The sequence below is a fragment of the Musca vetustissima genome, unplaced genomic scaffold (genome assembly GCF_032173495.1).
Source record: "Musca vetustissima isolate MV318-11 ecotype Yass unplaced genomic scaffold, APGP_CSIRO_Mvet_v1 utg1662, whole genome shotgun sequence".
Classification (NCBI taxonomy): Eukaryota; Metazoa; Arthropoda; class Insecta; order Diptera; family Muscidae; genus Musca; species Musca vetustissima.
Window position 1 is genome coordinate 65,859 of NW_026877291.1, and position 19,637 is coordinate 85,495.

Here is a 19,637-nt window from a genome sequence, read left to right on the forward strand (position 1 = left end):
GCCGTCACTTGATGCTGACACAATAAATCGGATATATCTTCAAGAGTTCTTGAGATTTTCACTTGAAATTTTGTAGAGACATTCTTTAATCAGTGTAGATTCGAATTATATCAACAAAAATGTTGACCCCGAGAATGGGGGGTCCGCACTCTGACCTACTATCCACAGAATTAGATGACCATACGGAGGTATGGTCACCTATCTATTGGTGAGATCAGTATTGATTGATTTCCACCAATAGAAGTCGTCAGCATAGTCTTTCTTTCCTTCTGCCTCGTGAAGACCCATATATACAAAGGAATACCTCAGGAAGCCCATTTATATAAAATAAGACCTCAATATGGCCTCTCTCTAGAGATGACTTCAGTATGGCTTTCTAACCTCAGAATGGTATTTTATCTGCTAAAGAACTCAAGGTGGCCAATAGAAGACCTCATGATGACCATATATCCAATAGAAGTCGTCGAGAAGGCCTCTCTCTACAGATGACCTGAAGTCCACAGTATGGCCTTTTATCTGAAGAAGACCTCAATATGGATTTATATCGAAAGAAGACATCAAGATGACCTTATTAAAGACCTAATGATGTTCTTCTTCCTATAGAAGACATCAGCCCGCCATTCTATACCTGGAAGACCTCAGGATGATCTTATATGCATAAAAGACCTCAGCATGGTCTTTTATCTATAGATGAACTCAGGATGACCTTTTAACTATACATTGACCTCAGCATCGTAATCGTAAAAGATCTTGGGATGGTCTTCTATACATTGGTAAAAGACCTCAGGACAGCCTTTTTCCAATAAAAGTCTTCTATTTGAAGATGACCTGATGTTGGCTTTATGTCTACATAAGTACTTAGGACGACCTTCTACCCATATAAACCTTCATGATGGTCTTCTATCCACTAAACACCCCCAGAATTGCATTCTCTCTTAAGGTGACTTTAGTATGCGTTTTTTTCCATTATAGACCTCAGCATTACCTTTTTTCCATAGTAAAATATAATCCTGACATTTTTTTATTAAAGACCTAAGGACCATAGAAGTCCCCAATATGGATTTCTATCAAATAAATACCTCTCCTTTCCACAGAAGTCCTCAACAAGGCATTCTATCCTTGGAAGACCTCAGGATGGCCTAATATCTATTATAGACTTCAGCAGGGATGACCTTCTATCAATACTCGTAGAAGACCTCAGTATGGACCTCGGAACCATAGAAGTCCGCAGTATCGATCTTCATAGTCTTCGATCTATAGAAGACCACAATATGGTCTCCTATTCATCAAAGTCTTCAATTTGAAGATGACCTGATGTTGGCTTTATGTCTACATAAGTACTTAGGACCACCTTCTAACCATATAAACCCACATGATGGTCTTCTATCCACTAAACACCCCCAGAATTGCATTCTCTCTTAAGGTGACATCAGTATGAGTTTTTTTTTTCATTATAGACCTCAGCATTACCTTTTATCCATAGAAAAATTTCATCCTGACATTTTTTTATTAAAGACCTCAGGACCATAGAAGTCCGCAATATGGATTTCTATCAAATAAATACCTCTCCTTTTCACAGAAGTCCTCAACCTTCTATCAATACTCGTAGAAGACCTCAGTATGGACCTCGGAACCATAGAAGTCCGCAGTATGGATCTTCATAGTCTTCGATCTACAGAAGACCACAATATGGCCTCCTATTCATATTGGAGACCTCAGGACAGCCTTCATATTGGCTTTATGTCTATAGAAAAACTGAGTATGGTCTTCTACCCATTAATGACCACAGGATGACATTCACTCTGTAGGTGACTACAGTATGGCCTTTTATCCATAGAGGACATTAGGATGGGCTTTCATTCATTTTCTATGCAAAGAATAACTCCTTATGTTATTCAATATGGACCTCAGAACCACAGAAGTCCGCAGTATGGCTATGCAAAGAATAACTCCTTATGTTATTCAATATGGACATCAGAACCACAGAAGTCCGCAGTATGGCTCTTCATAGTCTTCGATCTGTAGAAGACCTCAATTTGGCCTTCTATCCAAAGAAGACCTAAATATGGTCATTTCTACCCTCTACCCATGGAATGTCTCATGATGGCCTTATATTTATTAAAGACCTCAGCATGGCTTTTTATCTGTAAAATTCCTCAGGTTGGGTTTCGATATATTCTCATGTCTGAATAATTATAGAAAATTCCTCAAAATGGTTTCGTAACCATAGATGGCCTCATCATGGCTTCTCTCCATCTTAGGATGGTCCTTGTCCAAAGAAGTCCTCAAAATGGCCGTCATAGAAGACTTCATCATGAAATTTTATCAAAAAAAAAAAAACATCAGGTTGTGTACCTATTGAAGACCTCAGCAAGGTATAATATCTGTAGAAGAACTATTTAGTCTTTATTTCAAGAAGTTCGTATGCCAATAAATGGCCCCACGACGAATTTCAATATTCTGAAGGTTTTTTCTGTCCATTTCAAAAAATTCGTATGTCTATGGAAGATCCTAGGATGGCATTTCATGTACAGGCGTCTATTGAATATCTTAGATCTGTAGACCTCAGAGTTGCTTCCCGTACTTATAAGACCTTAGGGAATACCTATGTCTAGAGAAGATCTCAGGGTGGCCTTCATCATATAAATGGTTCCTAAACTCCTCAGGTAGTTCCAATGTATGTAGTAGACTTCAGGATGTCCTTCCATGTATAGAAGTTTCCAGAGAGTCTTTAGAAGACTTCAGGAAAATTTTGTATCTAGAGAATAACTCAGAACAGGATTTTGTCTTTATAAGATCTCAGAAAGTTTTCATGTCTACAGAAGTTCTCAGGGCGGTGTTCTATTTGCAGAAGTTCTATTCAGTATACCTCAAGAAGTTCATATGCCTATAAGGTACATTAGGATATATAAAAGCCCCAAATAATGTTTTCTATATATTTAAGATGTCCTATTTATAAGTCTACTGATGTATGTAATTCCTCATCGAAATAGAACACCCTATATAAATGGGAAAGGACCTTCAAAAGGTACTTCAAATATATAAGACCTCAGTAAGTTTGTATGTTTCAGGGTGATCTTCTATTTATAAAAGTCGTCTTTAAATTCCTCTAGAAATTAATATATCTATAAAATACCTCAGGACCTAAAGAAACCTACAGGAAGGTTTTCTGTATATTCAAGACCCCGGGGGAATTCTTTTTTCATAGACATCTACTTATATCCCATTTATACCTATTGTATTCAAATTCCAACTATCACGTTTTCTCGAGTGTATCGCAACACTTGACCATCACAACCGACAGAAAAAAACCTCCTGCCAAGTCAGTGGCAGGTACTTTTTTATCTCTCGCTTTATATTAATAAAAAACACAGAGGCAAAAAAAACTGCAAGGGTTGATGCTTTTATTTTAATGAAATGTTCCCCAATTTCATAGAAATCGGATTTCAGATTTTTTTATTCTTGCTGCCCTTGCCGTTGGAATTCTGCACTTTCTCTTTTTTCCAGTACTTTTTTTAACGTTTTTCATTTTTTTCATTTTTTAACATAGTCCGGTTTTGGCTCGGCTACGACCTAAATTTCAATGCTCATTAGGCCAAAGAGAATATTACAGGACCACTAACAAAAACCCCCCAAAAAAAGAAAACACGAAAAATAGAAAGTAAAGTCGAATAAAAAAATTTGGAATTAAAATTACATTTGACCACAAAAACCTCCAAACCAAAAAAAAAAAAAAAAAATACTCAAACTCTTTACTTTGACATTATGAATGGAAGTCAACTGCAAAAGAGGGAACCAAAAAAATCCTTTTAGCATTTAATCCTTTTTAACATTTTTGCGGAAGATGCCGAGATGGAGGGTAGATCTTTGCTATTGTCATTCCATTGAAATTTATGTTTTTGTTTTGTGTGTGTGAGAGTTGTATGGATCCAATTTTTAATCAATATTCCAATTCCTATGACAAATCTAAATGTCCATCTATCGAAATGTCCTTTTTTGCTTGTATGGATGCATGTTCACATGCATCGACATGAACAAACAGTTTTTTTTCGAATGCAAAAATAAAATTGTTGTCTATTATCCTGTATAGCAAATGTCAAAATGTTGGATGTCATGGTGTGTGTTTTTTCTCTTGTTTGTACGAAAAATTGGACACCATTGACAGGGAGAAAATGTGTATTAGCAATGTTCACAGTGTTCACACTATTTTACACTATATGTATTAGCAGGACATATGTAGAAGGAATTGAAGGGAGGATATTCAAAGATAGAAGCGTGTACTCGATTGAGTGTATTCAATATAGATAGACGATCCTCTCGATTGAGGGTCTTAAATATAGATAGACGACCCTCTGCAGCTATCCTGCAAAAAAATTCACCCTCTGCAACTATTTCAAATGGAGAATATATTCTGCTGAAGTCCTGCAGGACTTTTATAAACACAAGTATTCTAATTCTCAACATAGACGTATATTGTCCTGAGGACTTTAATAGAAAAAGGCCAGAAGATCTTCAGAACACTTCATCAAATTCATGTGTCTATACCTCAGGAGATTCTTCGTCTGTGCAAAACCTCCGGATATCATTTCATGTATACAGGAATACAGAAAGTTAATATATCTATAAAAGATAGATGAGTATATACAAAGTGTCCTGAGTTAATCTATGAACAAAAGGCGTAACTACGGTTCTATATAGAGAAAGCACTGAGGAGGTATTTCTTATATAGGAGGGCATATTGCGGACTTCTATGGACCTGAGGTCTGTAATGAATAAAAATCATACTACAGATAGGAGGCCATTCTGAGATATACTTGGATAAAAGGACACCATGATTTCTACTTTGATAAAAGAATATCCTGAGTTTCTCTCTGGGTATAGGGCCTTCTATGGGTAGAAACCTATCGTGAGGTTTTCTCTGTATAAAAAGTCAACTTGATAAGATATTCTTGATATTCTTGGGAAACAAGATCATACTGCGGACTTCTATGTTTCTGAGGTCTTTAACAGATAAAAGACCATTGTGAGATCTTTCATGTATTGAAGTTCATGCTGAAGTCTTTAATGGATTGAAAGGCATACTTATTTCATCTATAGTCTGCAACCTAAGGGTTTTATAAATAGAAGGCCATACAGAGCTATTATTTGGACAGAAGGTAATCCTGAGATATTTTACATATTGACTTGCTTAGGTCTTTATGGATAGAAAGGCATACTGAGGATATATATAGAGAGTAGTCTACTGTTTTCTTCAAATATACCCCGAGTACACTGTGCTATTCTATAGAGAGAAGGACAACCTGAGGTCTTTTTAGATAGAAGGCCATTCAGAGTTATTTTTTGGATAGAAGGTCATTCTAAGATGTTTCATATATTGAAGGCCTTCCATAGGTCTCCTTCAATGTAGAAAGCACCATCTAAGGTTCTGAGGACTTTAATATAATAAAAAACATTGTGAGGTCTTCCGTGGTTAGAAGGTTTTGCTATATATAGAGAGGAGGCTAACCTAAGGTCTTCTTCAAATACAAAATTTTCTTGAGTGCTTCTATAGACACAAGGGCAACCAGAAGTATTTTATAGATAGAAGACCATCCTGAGCAATTATTTGGGTAGAAGGTCATACCTAGATCTTCAATTATTGAGGGCCTTCATTAGGTCTCCTTAGATATAGAAATCACCATCATAGGTTCCATGGATAGAAGGCTATCCTGAAGGCTCGAATGGATAGAAAGCCATACTGAGTTCATATATAGAGAGCAGGCAAACCTAAGTCCTGAATCCTTTTATAGATAGAATAATAATAATTTCTCAAGATGGCTCTATATATTGAAGGCCTTAATTAGATCTCCTTAAATGTGAATATCACCATCTATGGTTCTGAGGACTTTAACAGATTAAAAATCATACTTAGGTCTTCCATGGATAGAAGGCTAAGCTGAGGACATCAATAGAGAGGAAGCTAACCTAAGGTCTTCTTCAAATGGAAAACTACCCGGAGTGCTTCTGTAAACAGAAGGGCAACTTGACGTCGTTTATGGATAGAAAGCCATATTTGAGCTATTATTTAGATGGAAGGTCATCCTAAGATCTTCTACATAATGAAGGCCTTCATTAAGTACAAAAATATAGAAAATCACCAATCGATCTCTGAAAGATGTTTTATCTATAGAAGTTTTCTATGAATAGATTACCTTCTTGAGGTTTTCAATATTCTGATGTAAGAACTTCTATAAATGAATTATATAAGCTCCGGAGGTCGAGTATATATTGCAATGTTTCCTAAGGTCTTCTAAGATCCTCTTCTATAGGTCCTCTATAGAGGACTTCTATATGTTGTCTACAGATGGAATATTTTCTAAAAGCCTTAAAATACAGAAAAAAATTTTACAAGTCTTCTGAAGAATATCTCCTACAAGTTATATTCTTCTGATAAGGAAAGAATCTATAAGGTCTATTGATAATAGAGGGCCTTCTATAGAACTTCCGAACATAGAACAACTTCTAACTTCTTCATCTTCTAAAGATAGAATAACTTTTATAGGCCTAACGAAGATAATAAATAAATCTTGGATATATTTTGTATACCTAAAATAGCTTCTATAGGTCATTAAGATAGACAAACTCTTATGGGGGCCTCCTAGTGGTCTTCTTCTATATTTAAGACATTGTATTTGCCTTCTGGGGATACAAGGCCATCTATCTGATATTCGAACAACTTCAATTGGTAGTTTAAATATAGAAAACCTTATCCTAGCCTTCTGATGATAGAATAACTTTTGTAGGCCTTCTGATGATAAAAAAACGTTGGATAGATTTTGTATACCTGAAGGACCGTCTATGGATCGGCTGAAGATAGCTAAACTTCCATGGGGGTATCTTATAGATTTCAAACATTGTATAGCTCTTCTGAGGGATACATGGTCATGTATTTAAAGACAGATTTTTTATAGCTTCTGAGAATAAAAAGTCTTCTAATTATTTTCTATAGACCTTCCAAAGATAGAGCAACTTTCGTAGGAACTCCTTTAAGTTTTCTACAGATAAGTCCTTTTATAGATTTACCGAAGAAAGAATAACTTCCATGGGCCTCCTGACGAATGAAGTCATTATTTAGATCAACTGAACATACCACAACAAATTTTGTAGGATGTCTGTATGTAGAAAATCTTGTAAAGGTTCTTTGCAGATGTAGGGCCTACCATAGGTTTGCTGAAAATAGATTATAGGTCTTCTATAGGTATTCTGCATAGAAGAGACATTCTATAGGTCTTCTAAGAATACAAGACCTTTAATTTTAGGGCCTCGGGAATATAAAAAACTTTCTATATATCGTTTCAAAAACTTATATAAGTATTTTATATATAGAAAATTTTCGACCGAGACCTACTACTTCCATAGGTCTCCTGACGATAAATGGTATTCTATACATCTTCTGAACATACCACATCTTCTAGAAACCTTCTGAAGATAGAACAAATTTGTAAGGATAAAGTCTTTTATAGGTATTCTGCATAGAAAAGACATTCCAAAGTCTTCTAAGAATACAAGACCATTCTCTAGAATATAAAATACTTTCTATATATCGTTACAAAAACATATATAGATCATCTATATATAGATGATTTTCTATAGGTCTCCTCTAGATAGGTATTCAGAAAATAGGAGAACTTTTAATTTTTCCTTTGTATAGATGACCTCTCAACGACCTTAACGACAGAAGGCCTACTATAGGCTCTTTATATCATATTAATCTTCCAGTTATATGCTATGCATAAAATCTACTCCAACTATTATCCGCCTTCCTACTCGAACTGATCATCCATTCCATTCAAAAATTTGTTTCGTCCTTGTTGATAGTTTTATTTTCAATGAATTAAATGGGATTCAATGGGACGAACACACATATGTCAATTTTATACATTTAAAAAATAACAACAACAACATTCGTTATTACATTTTTATTTTTTCAATTTTATATTCCACCACCTTCCTCGGGCTTTCAGTTATATTTATCCATTCCATTCATAGTTTTTTTTGTTCATTTTATTTTTCATTCATTAAACTGTAGTTGGCACAAAAGTTGCAGTTACAAAACATTTACAGGATGTGAATGTGATCAATGAATGACCGAGAGAATGTTGTATTGATGTATTTGTGTCTCTGCATATGTGTCTGTGTGCGGCATTATTGTGAATATTTCAAAAACTATAAGGATTTACTTAATTGGATTTTTTGGGTTAAAATGGAAAAAGGGACACAACAAATTTATTTGAAAAAACTATGAAATGGGCACACACACAAATGGCTACCAAATTAATTAATTCCTCAAAAAACAATAACTACAAAAATTGGAATTAGTTTTCAAGGGTATTGGGATAGAAACATAAAGTGAGAGGTCACATGACAACTATGAAGTTTATAAAAGTCACATGTAATTGGATGCCAATTAATTAATTGGATGACTAATTAATTCGAAAAAAAATGCATTTGGTATTGCATGGATAAAAACTGTGAAATGTTCAAAGGATATGTAAAAGAGGGGCTTTAACCAGCTCAAAGAGACTACTTTAGATGTTCAATATTCAATCTAACCTCGGCATCAACATATGAGCATAACACGAATAGGAATGACAGAAGATGGCGATGCCTAAAGGAAAATGGAAAGACTAAAAATCAAGGATTCAAACCACTGTACAAAATTCACTGAGGCGTTGTTTCTAGACAACGATAGATGGCAGACCCATCACTTAGGACAGACTACGGCAGACCAAGACTCTACATAGGTGAAATAAAACAAACAATGATATAACGAAACTAACACAAGGACTAATCTATTAAAAATCGACGGCGGGCATGATTTCCGATCACTGGAACATCCGAATCTCAAAATTCCAACGCAATTAGAAGAGTGCATATCTGACTTAGGACTATTGACTTTGCTCAAAAATTAGCAAAATGGCGGACCTACGGAAATTATTATACCCTACACAACTATGTTGTCAGGGTATGATAGCTTTGTGCAGGACCAAGAATTTGTAACGCCGCGAAATATTGATCGTGGACCCACCTTTAAGTATACCGATCGTCATATCTCGACTAGCTGAGTAGATCTAGACATGTGTGGACCTACGGAAATTATTATACCCTACACAACTATGTTGTCAGGGTATTATAGCTTTGTGCAGGACCAAGAATTTGTAACGCCGCGAAATATTGATCGTGGACCCACCTTTAAGTATACCGATCGTCATATCTCGACTAGCTGAGTAGATCTAGACATGTGTGTCCGTCCGTCTGTCCATTATATTTTGTAAACACGATACAAGCTACAGTTATGGACCAATCTTCACGAAATTTTGCATGTAGGACCGGTTCTGGCCAATGAAGACCCCTATTGTTTTTGGTAAAGATTGGTTAATATTTAGGGGATGTAATGGACCAAATACTTAATTTTTGTCGATTTTTCTGGTCGCTCCAGAGGCCGCAATTATGGCCCAAACATCTCGAAACATTTTACATGGAGAAGGGGATTGGGCCAAAGAATAAGCATGCCTGCTTTGATAAAGATGGGTTGACATGGGATGGGATGACAAAATTTGTATTCTGTAGTGTTTAGATTTACCCTGAAGGACATAGATCCGAGAAGTTGATAGTATATCCAAGAGAAGTGGTTGGCCTTTAAATTAATGCCAATTATATTGTTGTATGTGCTCGGATGTGGGAGTTACACCTAAATATTAACAGGTATATACGTATTCAGATATTATTTAATAATTAAATACCACACTACGTGACGGAAATATAGCGCGGACTGCTTTTAAATGTTCCATGAGGTTCCTGTTCCAGGACAACGCCTATAATTTTCGGCGATGACCATATAATAATGTTGGGATGAAGTGGACCGAAAACTTATTTTTTGTTTTGTTTTTTTTTCTTTTTTTTGATTCGATCTATAGGCCACAATTGAAAGCCGAACATCACTACACAATCCACGGTGAAGGGAATCTGGACAAGTAATTTGAAGGGGTGTGCTGAGTATTAGTAATATTTATTTTATTTATTTTATTTTATTTTATTTTTTCTTTTTTTTTTTGAAAAATTAAATATTTTTTACTAAAAACCATGCTGGAAAATATGGAAGATCCGATTGGACTTATTCTAGTTCATGCGATAGCTATGTACAATTACGTGTTAAAATTTTGATTGGATTAATAGTTTTTGAGTTATCGTGGCCCCAATCGTAAAAACGCTGTTTCGAGGAAAACACGTTTAAAGTTTGAGAAACGCTCTTGTCGTTGCTTGATCCTGACTCAATAAATCGACAATATCTGCAGGAGTTGTTGACATTTTCACTTGAAATATGAATGAAATATTCATGAGAAGTTACAGGTCTATATGAAATAAAATAAAAAACAAAGGCAAAAATGCAAGCCAAGCGCCTAAATTGTGAATGGTGTTTATGGTTTAAAACATTTACACAAAGCTGGATTCAAAAAGAATCTCGATGTTTGCGTGGGACACCAATTAACAGAAAAATATGATGGATCGAATTTCCATCTGCGATGCCTTGGCCCAACGGAATGAGATAGGCCCATTTCTTAAACGGATGGTGACTGGAGATGAGAAATGGTTCACATACGATAACCCTGGGCGTAAACGATTGTGGTCAAAGAGCGGTGGAGCGCCTCAAACGGGGGCCAAACGGCCAGGAAACTTCTGTTATGCATTTGGTGGGACTGGAAGGGGGTTATTACTACTGTCAACAATTGGACCGTTTGAAGATAGCAATTGACCATAAACGGCCAGAATTGGCCAACAGGAGAGATGTCGTGTTCCACCAGGACAACGCTAGGCCACACACATCTACAGTGACTCTTCAGAAACTTTAGGAGCTTGGTTGGGAAGTTTTAATACATCCGCCATACAGGCCAGATAAAAAATTGGTATCTAGGGAGGATTGTGAATATTGGCCAGAATTGGCCAACAGGAGAGGTGTCGTCTTCCAGTGACTCTTCAGAAACTTTAGGAGCTTTTGGGAAGTTTTAATACATCCGCCATACAGCCCAGATAAAAAATTGGGAGGATTGTGAAAATTGACTACTACATTTTTTTGCAAATAGAAAGGAGGACTTCTATGAGAGAGGCATCATGGAATTGCCTTTAAAATGTCAACATATCATACAACAAAACGATGCATATTTGGCCCGAATCAGACATTCCCAAACATGTTAAATAAAATCATATAGTTCATATAAAAATAATGAATTTTTCCCCAACCTAATATATAAAGACTTATCAGGTTTTGAAAGTATTTTAACTCGATGGTGCTATTGGAAGACAGATCACCAATTTTGCTGTCGCATTTTTTATCCGATTTGGATGAAATTTGGCACAGCCCACTTATTTGGCCCAAGGACAAGAACCCTATTGAAATTGGGGAAAATCGGTTCAGATTTAGGTATAGCTCCCATATGTATTTTCGCCCGATTTAAGGTAAATGGTGCACCAAACACCCTATATATCTGTCGACATGCACGAAAGTTGGTACAACGTACTGACGTAGATCATGCACTTTCACGGCAAACACCTTGAGAGTCATGAATATTAGGTCATAGTCCTCATTAGGAATTATATTTAATAATGGTGAAGCGCAAACTATTGCAGAAGTTCTCGAAAATGTGTTTATCAAACTAATTATATATAGAACTAGCATATGCCCGCTACTTCGCCAGCGAATATGGGAAGAATTTAAAACCCAATACCGACCATTATTAAAATTTTAGAACTATTTAGTACGTATGTTTTCTTATAGTAAGTATTTTCAAAACTACCTACATATCTCAACCCTACACACCAATTCTGACCACAACAGAAATCTAGGTCTATACTAAATTTGGTATTATATATCACCATTTGTATTTTTGTAATACATATTTGGAAAAAAATTTCAGATATAGGTTCACCCAAATCCAAATTTAGTACGAGTTGATATAAATTTCCATAACTACCTAATTTAACAATCATAAGTACGATTGCTAAAGTAGGTAACAAATTTAGAACCATTAAGTACACATAAGTACAAATTTCCATTACAACCTACATCATGCAATCCAATGGAAATCCTATTACACAATTTCAGGATTCCAGCTCTATCGGTTCACTTTTAATACAAATTGTACCAAATTTAGTGACGTTTAGTACACATAAGAAGATATTTCCAAAACTTCCTGCATACCCAACACTCCAACAGTGTATATCCTAACTCCATATGTGAAGATTCCAGTTTTATTGGTTCACCCAAATCCAAATTTGATACCACATAGTACACATTAGTACGAATTTTCAAAATTTGCTACATACCCCAATCCGACACCCCAGCAATGATCCTAACTCTAAAATTAAAATTGTACCAAATATAGTTCCGTTTAGTATTTTTCGTACACATAAGTACAAATATTCAAAACCACCTACATATCCCAATCCTACACTCCGACGGTAATATTAATTTCAAATTTCAGGATTCCAGTTCCCGTTCCGTTCCTCCAAATACAAATAATACCAAATTTACAACCGTTTAGTACTTTTCGTATATATGACTAAACCCTTCCAAAACCGCCTCCTAATTTCGACCTTACTTCTCAACCTTGATTCGCAGTTCAAATTTCAAGTTTTTAGCTCTATCCGTTCACATTCTACGAAGTTGTAACAAATTTAGTACTTTTCGGATACATATAGTTCGAATTTTGGTACATTTATCCTACCACCCCATCACTGGTCCTCAATCCAAATTTCAGAGTTTTAGCCAAATATAAACAGTGCCATATTTTTTAGTACTTTTCGTGGCGTTCTAATACGAATTTGCTAAAACCCAGTCCTATCTGACACCTTTGGACTAAAAGTGACCCTCACTCAAAATTTCAAGATTCCAGCTCCAGCTATTGCGTCTGGGCGTTGATGAATCTTTAAGTCAGTCAGTTAATCACTTTACTCTTTTATTAGTATAGATAAGCCTGCCAAGACACTTCTAAGTATGGAAGACCGATTTGAAGGTCTATTTGTCCACAATAGGTTCCATGTACGGAATTTTTCTCAAAAAAATATTTTGTCTAAATTAAAAATATTTCATCTAAATAAAATTTATAAAATTTATTTTATCTAAATAAATCGCCTCCTCAATAACCAAATATGTTTCCCTTCTCCTTCTAGAGATGCATTGGACGGGTTCGGTATCACGGAATGCGGTTCACTGGCCTGCCTATCCAGCCCTTGCCGCAATGGTGCCGCTTGCATTAAAATCGAAACCAATGAAATTGATGAGAATGGTGACAAGGTGGAAAAATGGAAATGTAAATGCCCGTCTGGTTACATGGGTCCCACCTGTGAGATATCGGTGTGCGAAGACAATCCCTGTCAATATGGTGGAACTTGTGTACAATTTCCGGGTAGCGGTTATCTATGTTTGTGTCCTTTGGGTAAACATGGACACTATTGTGAACACAGTAAGTCATTTCAAATTGAAGAAAGAGAGAAAAGCGAAGAGTATTGTAGAGATGCACCCCCATACCCAGTTTGTAATTTCAATTTTTATTTAAGAAAAAAAGAAGAAGAAAAATAATTTTTATGATTTTTTTATAAAAGAATGCTGCATATTCCATTGAAAATTTGTGTTTTTAGAAAAAGAAGAATATTTTAATTTTGTTTGGTAAGAATTTATTTATGAAATATTTTAAAATTTTGTTGGTTGATAACGCAGCTGCTAATGAACCAAGGAATAACAAATTATTTTTTTTAATTTATTTTAAACCAATCCTTATCCCCATCCCTTCCTAAATAACAAAAAAATAAATATCCCATCCCACTTCCCTTTCTTGCACCACAAAAAAATACAAATACGCTCAAATACTTCTTAGCCTACCTACCTCCTTTGTCAATATTCCTTGATGCAAATGCAAATTTTTCAGACCTGGAAGTGGCTCTGCCCTCATTCTCGGGCAGTGTCAATGGCCTCTCTTCTTTTGTGGCCTACACCGTGCCCATACCGCTGGAATATTCCATGGAATTGAGTTTCAAGATTTTACCACAGACCATGTCGCAAATAGCTCTGCTGGCCTTTTTGGGCCAACCGGGCTATCACGATGAAAAGAGCGATCATTTGGCCATTAGTTTTATACAGGGCTATATTATGCTCACCTGGAATTTGGGTGCCGGACCACGTAGAATCTTCACCCAAAAGCCAATCGATTTCCGTTTGGACGCACCACGGGTGCCCTATGAAATTAAAGTCGGACGCATTGGGCGCCAAGCATGGCTATCCGTCGATGGTAAATTTAATATCACTGGACGTTCGCCGGGCAGTGTCAGTCGCATGGATGTCTTGCCGATTTTATATTTGGGTGGTCATGAGATTGCCAATTTCAATACCCTGCCGCATGACTTGCCACTGCATTCAGGATTCCAAGGCTGCATTTACGATGTCCATTTGAAGGCCGGTCAGGTTACAGTGCCACTGCAGGAGACACGCGGCGTACGGGGTCGTGGTGTGGGCCAATGTGGTACACGAGAATGTCATCGACATGCATGTCAGCATGATGGTGCATGTCTTCAGCATGGAGCGACATTTACGTAAGTTCGAATGGAGAAGACGAACAATAACATCAGAGAAATGCGATCAAATAATTAATGCCTACTCGTTTACTTTCTTTCTGCCCGCTCTCTTTCCCCTCTCTTCCATTACACAGCTGCATATGCCAGGAGGGATGGTATGGCCCATTGTGTGCCCAACCCACAAATCCTTGTGACTCATTTAACAATAAATGTTCCGAAGAATCGACATGTGTGCCTTTGGTCAACGGTTACGAATGTGACTGTCCGGTGGGTCAAACGGGCAAAAATTGTGAAGAAGGTAAGTGGATAACATTTCTCGAATGTGCCCAACAAAATGAAATTCCATAACAACATCACCAATGCCAATATATCAAAATGCCATGTGCATGAAATGTAAATTCAAGAAATACAAAATGTGTGTAAAGTGCTAATTGGGAATATGTATCATTTTATGGACAACTTAGCACGGGTACTGTGTGGGAGACAGGCCGTAATGTGAAGGATTATTTTGGGTGCCAGGAGTAATTGCCAAAGTTTGGATGTGTGTTTGTCTTGTGTTTAGAACATATTGGGCAATGTTATTAATAAATGAAAATGCAATTAATTAACATATGAAAATTTAATGTGAAAATATGTGAAATGTTGAAAACAGGCGGTTGAGAGATTCTAGGATAGTGCATATGTTTATACAAGTGTAGATGTTCAAAAAGTAGTCTCAAGGAGGTTTCAATTGGATAGAGGCGTTAACCCTTTCAGTATCAAAAACGTTTTTGTCGGAATAAACATCTAAAATTTTGTATTTAAGATCATATAAAGACACATAGTTTAGAAAAAATAGCATTTGTCATTTTAACCCTCGGCCAGTTTCGTCTGTCTTTCAGCAAAAACAAAAACATCAATAGTAACGGTACATATCTTCATAGCCATCATATAGAGCTCATGCCCCATTTTCGGTATTTTTAATGTCTACACTAAAATCGTAAATGTGGATTTTTGGAGAAAAAACTTTTTTGTAGAACTATTTTGATAAAAATCCATATCGACAACATGTAAGCATATGTGGTCGACCGGGTTCGAATTCTCGTGGTCAAAATTGTTGTTGATATAATTCGAATCTACAATAATAAAAGAATGTCCCTACAAAATTTCAAATGAAAATCTCAAGAACTCATGAAAATATAGTCGATTTATTGTGTCAGCATCAAGAGACGGCTGAAGGGATTCTCAAACTTTAAACGCGTTTTTCTCTAAACATTTTATATATATATATATATAGATCTGAATCGATTTTCACGAAACTCAGCACACATCATTCCAGCATCAATTCAGAACGCTATGCCAAATTTTGTGCAAATCGAAAGATACATGTGGTGCACCATTTACATTAAATCGGACGAATATATATGTGGAAACTATATCTAAATCTTGACCGATTTTCACGAAACTTGGCACACATCATTCTGGATTAAATTCAAAACGCTATGCAACATAAGAACTTGGTACATTATTTAGATTAAACGGGCGAAAATATATATATATATATCTAGAAACTCAGCACACATCATTCCAGCATCAATTCAGTACGTTATGCCAAATTTCGTGCAAATCGAAATATATATAGTGACTTTGGTGCACCATTTACATGAAATCGGACGAAACTATATATGGGAGCTATATCTTAATCTGGACCGATTTTCACGAAACTTTGCAGACATCACTCTAGGCTCAATTCAGTACGTTATGCCAAATTTCGTGCAAATCGAAATATATATAGGGACTTTGGTGCACCATATGTCTTAAATCAGACGAAACTATATATGGGAGCTATATCTTAATCTGGACCGATTTTCACGAAACTTTGCAGACATCAATCTAGGCTCAATTCAGTACGTTATGCCAAATTTCGTGCAAATCGAAATATATATAGGGACTTTGGTGCACAGTTTACATGAAATCGGACGAAACTATATATGGGAGCTATATCTAAATCTGGACCGATTTTCTCGAAACTTGGAACACATCATTCTAGGCTCAATTCAGTACGTTATGCCAAATTTCGTGCAAATCGAAAGATATATAGGGACTTTGGTGCACCATTTACATGAAATCGGATCGAAATATATATGGGAGCTATATCTAAATCTGAACCGATTTTCACGAAACTTAGCACGAATCATTCTAGGCTCAATTCAGTACGTTATGCCAAATTTCGTGCAAATCGAAATATATATAGGGACTTTGGTGCACAATTTACATGAAATCGGACGAAAATATATATGGGAGCTATATCTAAATCTGGACCGATTTTCTCGAAACTTGGAACACATCATTCAAGGCTCAATTCAGTACGTTATGCCAAATTTCGTGCAAATCGCAAGATATATAGGGATTTTGGTGCACCATTTACATGAAATCGGACGAAACTATATATGGGAGCTATATCTAAATCTGGACCGATTTTCACGAAATTTGGCAGACATCACTCTAGGCCCAATTCAGTACGTTATACAAAATTTGTGCAAATCGAAAGATATATAGGGACTTTGGTACACCATTTACATTAAATCGGACGAAAATATATATGGGAGCTATATCTAAATCTGAACCGATTTTTCCCAATTTCAATAGGGTTCGTCCGTGGGCCAAACAAATGAGCTGTGCCAAATTTCATCCAATTCGGATCATAAATGCAACCTGTACTTTGCTCACAAAAATACAACAGACAGACGGACGGACGGACATGCATAAATCGACTTAAAAAATTTCATGCCAAAAGGAACCATCGGCCGTTTAAATTTGCCTGTTACAAACATATGCACAAAGACATAATACCCTGTACCACAGTGTGGTGAAAGGTATAAAAATCGGACGAACATACATATGGGAGCTATATCGAAATCTGAACCGATTTCAATAAAAGTTGGCACACGTTAGCCTATCCTAACTTCGGTACGTTGTGCAAAATTTCATGCCAATCGGCCTAAATTTGCCTCTTTGATGCACCATTTTCCAAAAATCGGACGAACATATATATGGGAGCTATATTCAAATCTGAACCGATTTCAATAAAACATGGCACACGTTAACCTATCCTAACTTCGGTACGTTGTGCAAAATTTCATGCCAATCGGCCTAAATTTGCCTCTTTGATGCACCATTTTCCAAAAATCGGACGAACATATATATGGGAGCTATATTCAAATCTGAACCGATTTCAATAAAACATGGCACACTTTAGTCTATCCTAACTTCAGTACGCTGTGCAAAATTTCGTGCCAATCGGCCTAAATTTGACTCTTTGGTGCACCATTTGCTTAAAATCGGGCGATAATATATATAGGAGCTATATCTAAATCTGAAACGATTTCAATAAAACTTGGCAAACTTTAGTCTATCCTAACTTCAGTACGCTGTGCCGAATTTCGTGCCAATCGGCCTAAATTTGACTCTTTGGTGCGCTATTTGCTAAAAATCGGACGAAAATATATATGGGAGCTATATCTAAATCTGAACCGATTTTTCCCAATTTCAATAGGGTTCGTCCCTGGGCCAAATATGTGGCTTGTGCCAAATTTCATCCAAATCGGATCATAAATGCGTCCTGCACTTTGTTTACAATTTAAGGACAGGCGCGGACATGCATAAATCGACTCAGAAAGTGATTCTATGCATATTCTAAAAAGGAACCATGGGTCTATCTCGTTTCCTTTTGCCTGTTACAAACATATGCACAAAGACATAATATCCTGTACCACAGTGTGGTAAAGGGTACAAAAATCGTAACACTATTTCAGTCCATCATACCATTATGTGATATAAATTTTAAATTTTTTGAGACTTCTGACGTTCCGGGACGAACTAGTTCAAAGGAACTATTCTGTAAAAGAAATGATTGGTATTAGGTCCGTTTATTTCGTTCATCTAGTTTCTTTTGCTCTCGTTCGCCTAGTTCCGTGCGATACAATCGCACTAAATTACAATAGAACTAAATTAATGACTTAGTTTCTTTTACGAAGCGAACAAAAGAAGATCGAACCGCTAGAGGAACGATATTGTCCAACTCTATTCTCTTGTCCTTTAAGATCCGAAGTGTCTATAAACAGGCAATTCGATACATATAAAGTTGATTCAGATACTTTTTATCCATTAAAAATTCTAGCTGGAATAAGGTAGCGATGCTCTGTGCAAGACCTATGCCACCAAAAGGCGCAACTGGAGAAAAACTATATACCTAAAAATTATACCAGCCTATCCAGTGAGTAGTACAAGGTCATGTGCAAATGTTAACGCTTTACCCCGGTTTCAAACCCCAGCTGATGAGGAACATTGCGTTCAAAGTGGTATCCGAATATTTTTAAAAATCCAGATGAAGCGCATTTGAAGCATTAATATCAACACATGAGGATAACACCAAATAGGAAAGGCAGGAGATGGCGCCACCTAGAGAAAAATAACAACACAAAATAAGCAAAGGCTCCAACCGCTGCACAAAATTCAAGGAGGCGTTGTATATGGGAAACGATAGATGCCGACCTCATTACCTAGGGCTACAACAGAGCAAACATCTACTTAACTGTAATAAAAAGATGATTGACTAAACTCATGCAAGAACTAATGGAGTATGATGGCCTATGCTTCCAAAAGGAGATCACAAATCTTTACATAAAAGACAATACCAAGCCTCTACTATTCTATAATAACCTGGGAATTGTACTAGGGCAGTGCAGAATTTTAATGCTCCAGTACCATAACTCTGATCAAGAATGTAGTATCCAAAGAGTTGTATAAATCTAATCCAGGACCTGAACCACTGCATAAAATTCAAGGATACATTTTTTCTAGGCAACGATAGATGGCACCTCAATCCCCCAGCGCAGGCTACAAAAGACCAATTATCTATTTAGCTGAAAAACAATGAAGATTAACGAAACTTATAAAAGGACTAATCGCAAAGCATTCTTGAAGCCGTGTACTCCTATGAGGTACAACAGGAGAAAATAAATAGTGTACAAAGTCTATCATATTTATGTGCA

General features: G+C 36.3%; 1 protein-coding gene across 1 annotated transcript in view; it reads left to right on the top strand.

The window, feature by feature from the left end:
- The window catches only part of LOC133321868 (protein eyes shut), a gene marked incomplete at its 5' end in the record, with an annotated part of 87,378 nt that overhangs the window by 49,015 nt on the left and 18,726 nt on the right, over nt 1–19,637 (top strand). Inside the window, 3 exons of the mRNA XM_061530941.1 lie at nt 13,207–13,499; nt 13,962–14,622; nt 14,739–14,902. Of these exons, the coding sequence (XP_061386925.1) occupies nt 13,207–13,499; nt 13,962–14,622; nt 14,739–14,902 (1,118 nt within the window). The remainder of the gene's footprint in view (nt 1–13,206; nt 13,500–13,961; nt 14,623–14,738; nt 14,903–19,637) is intronic.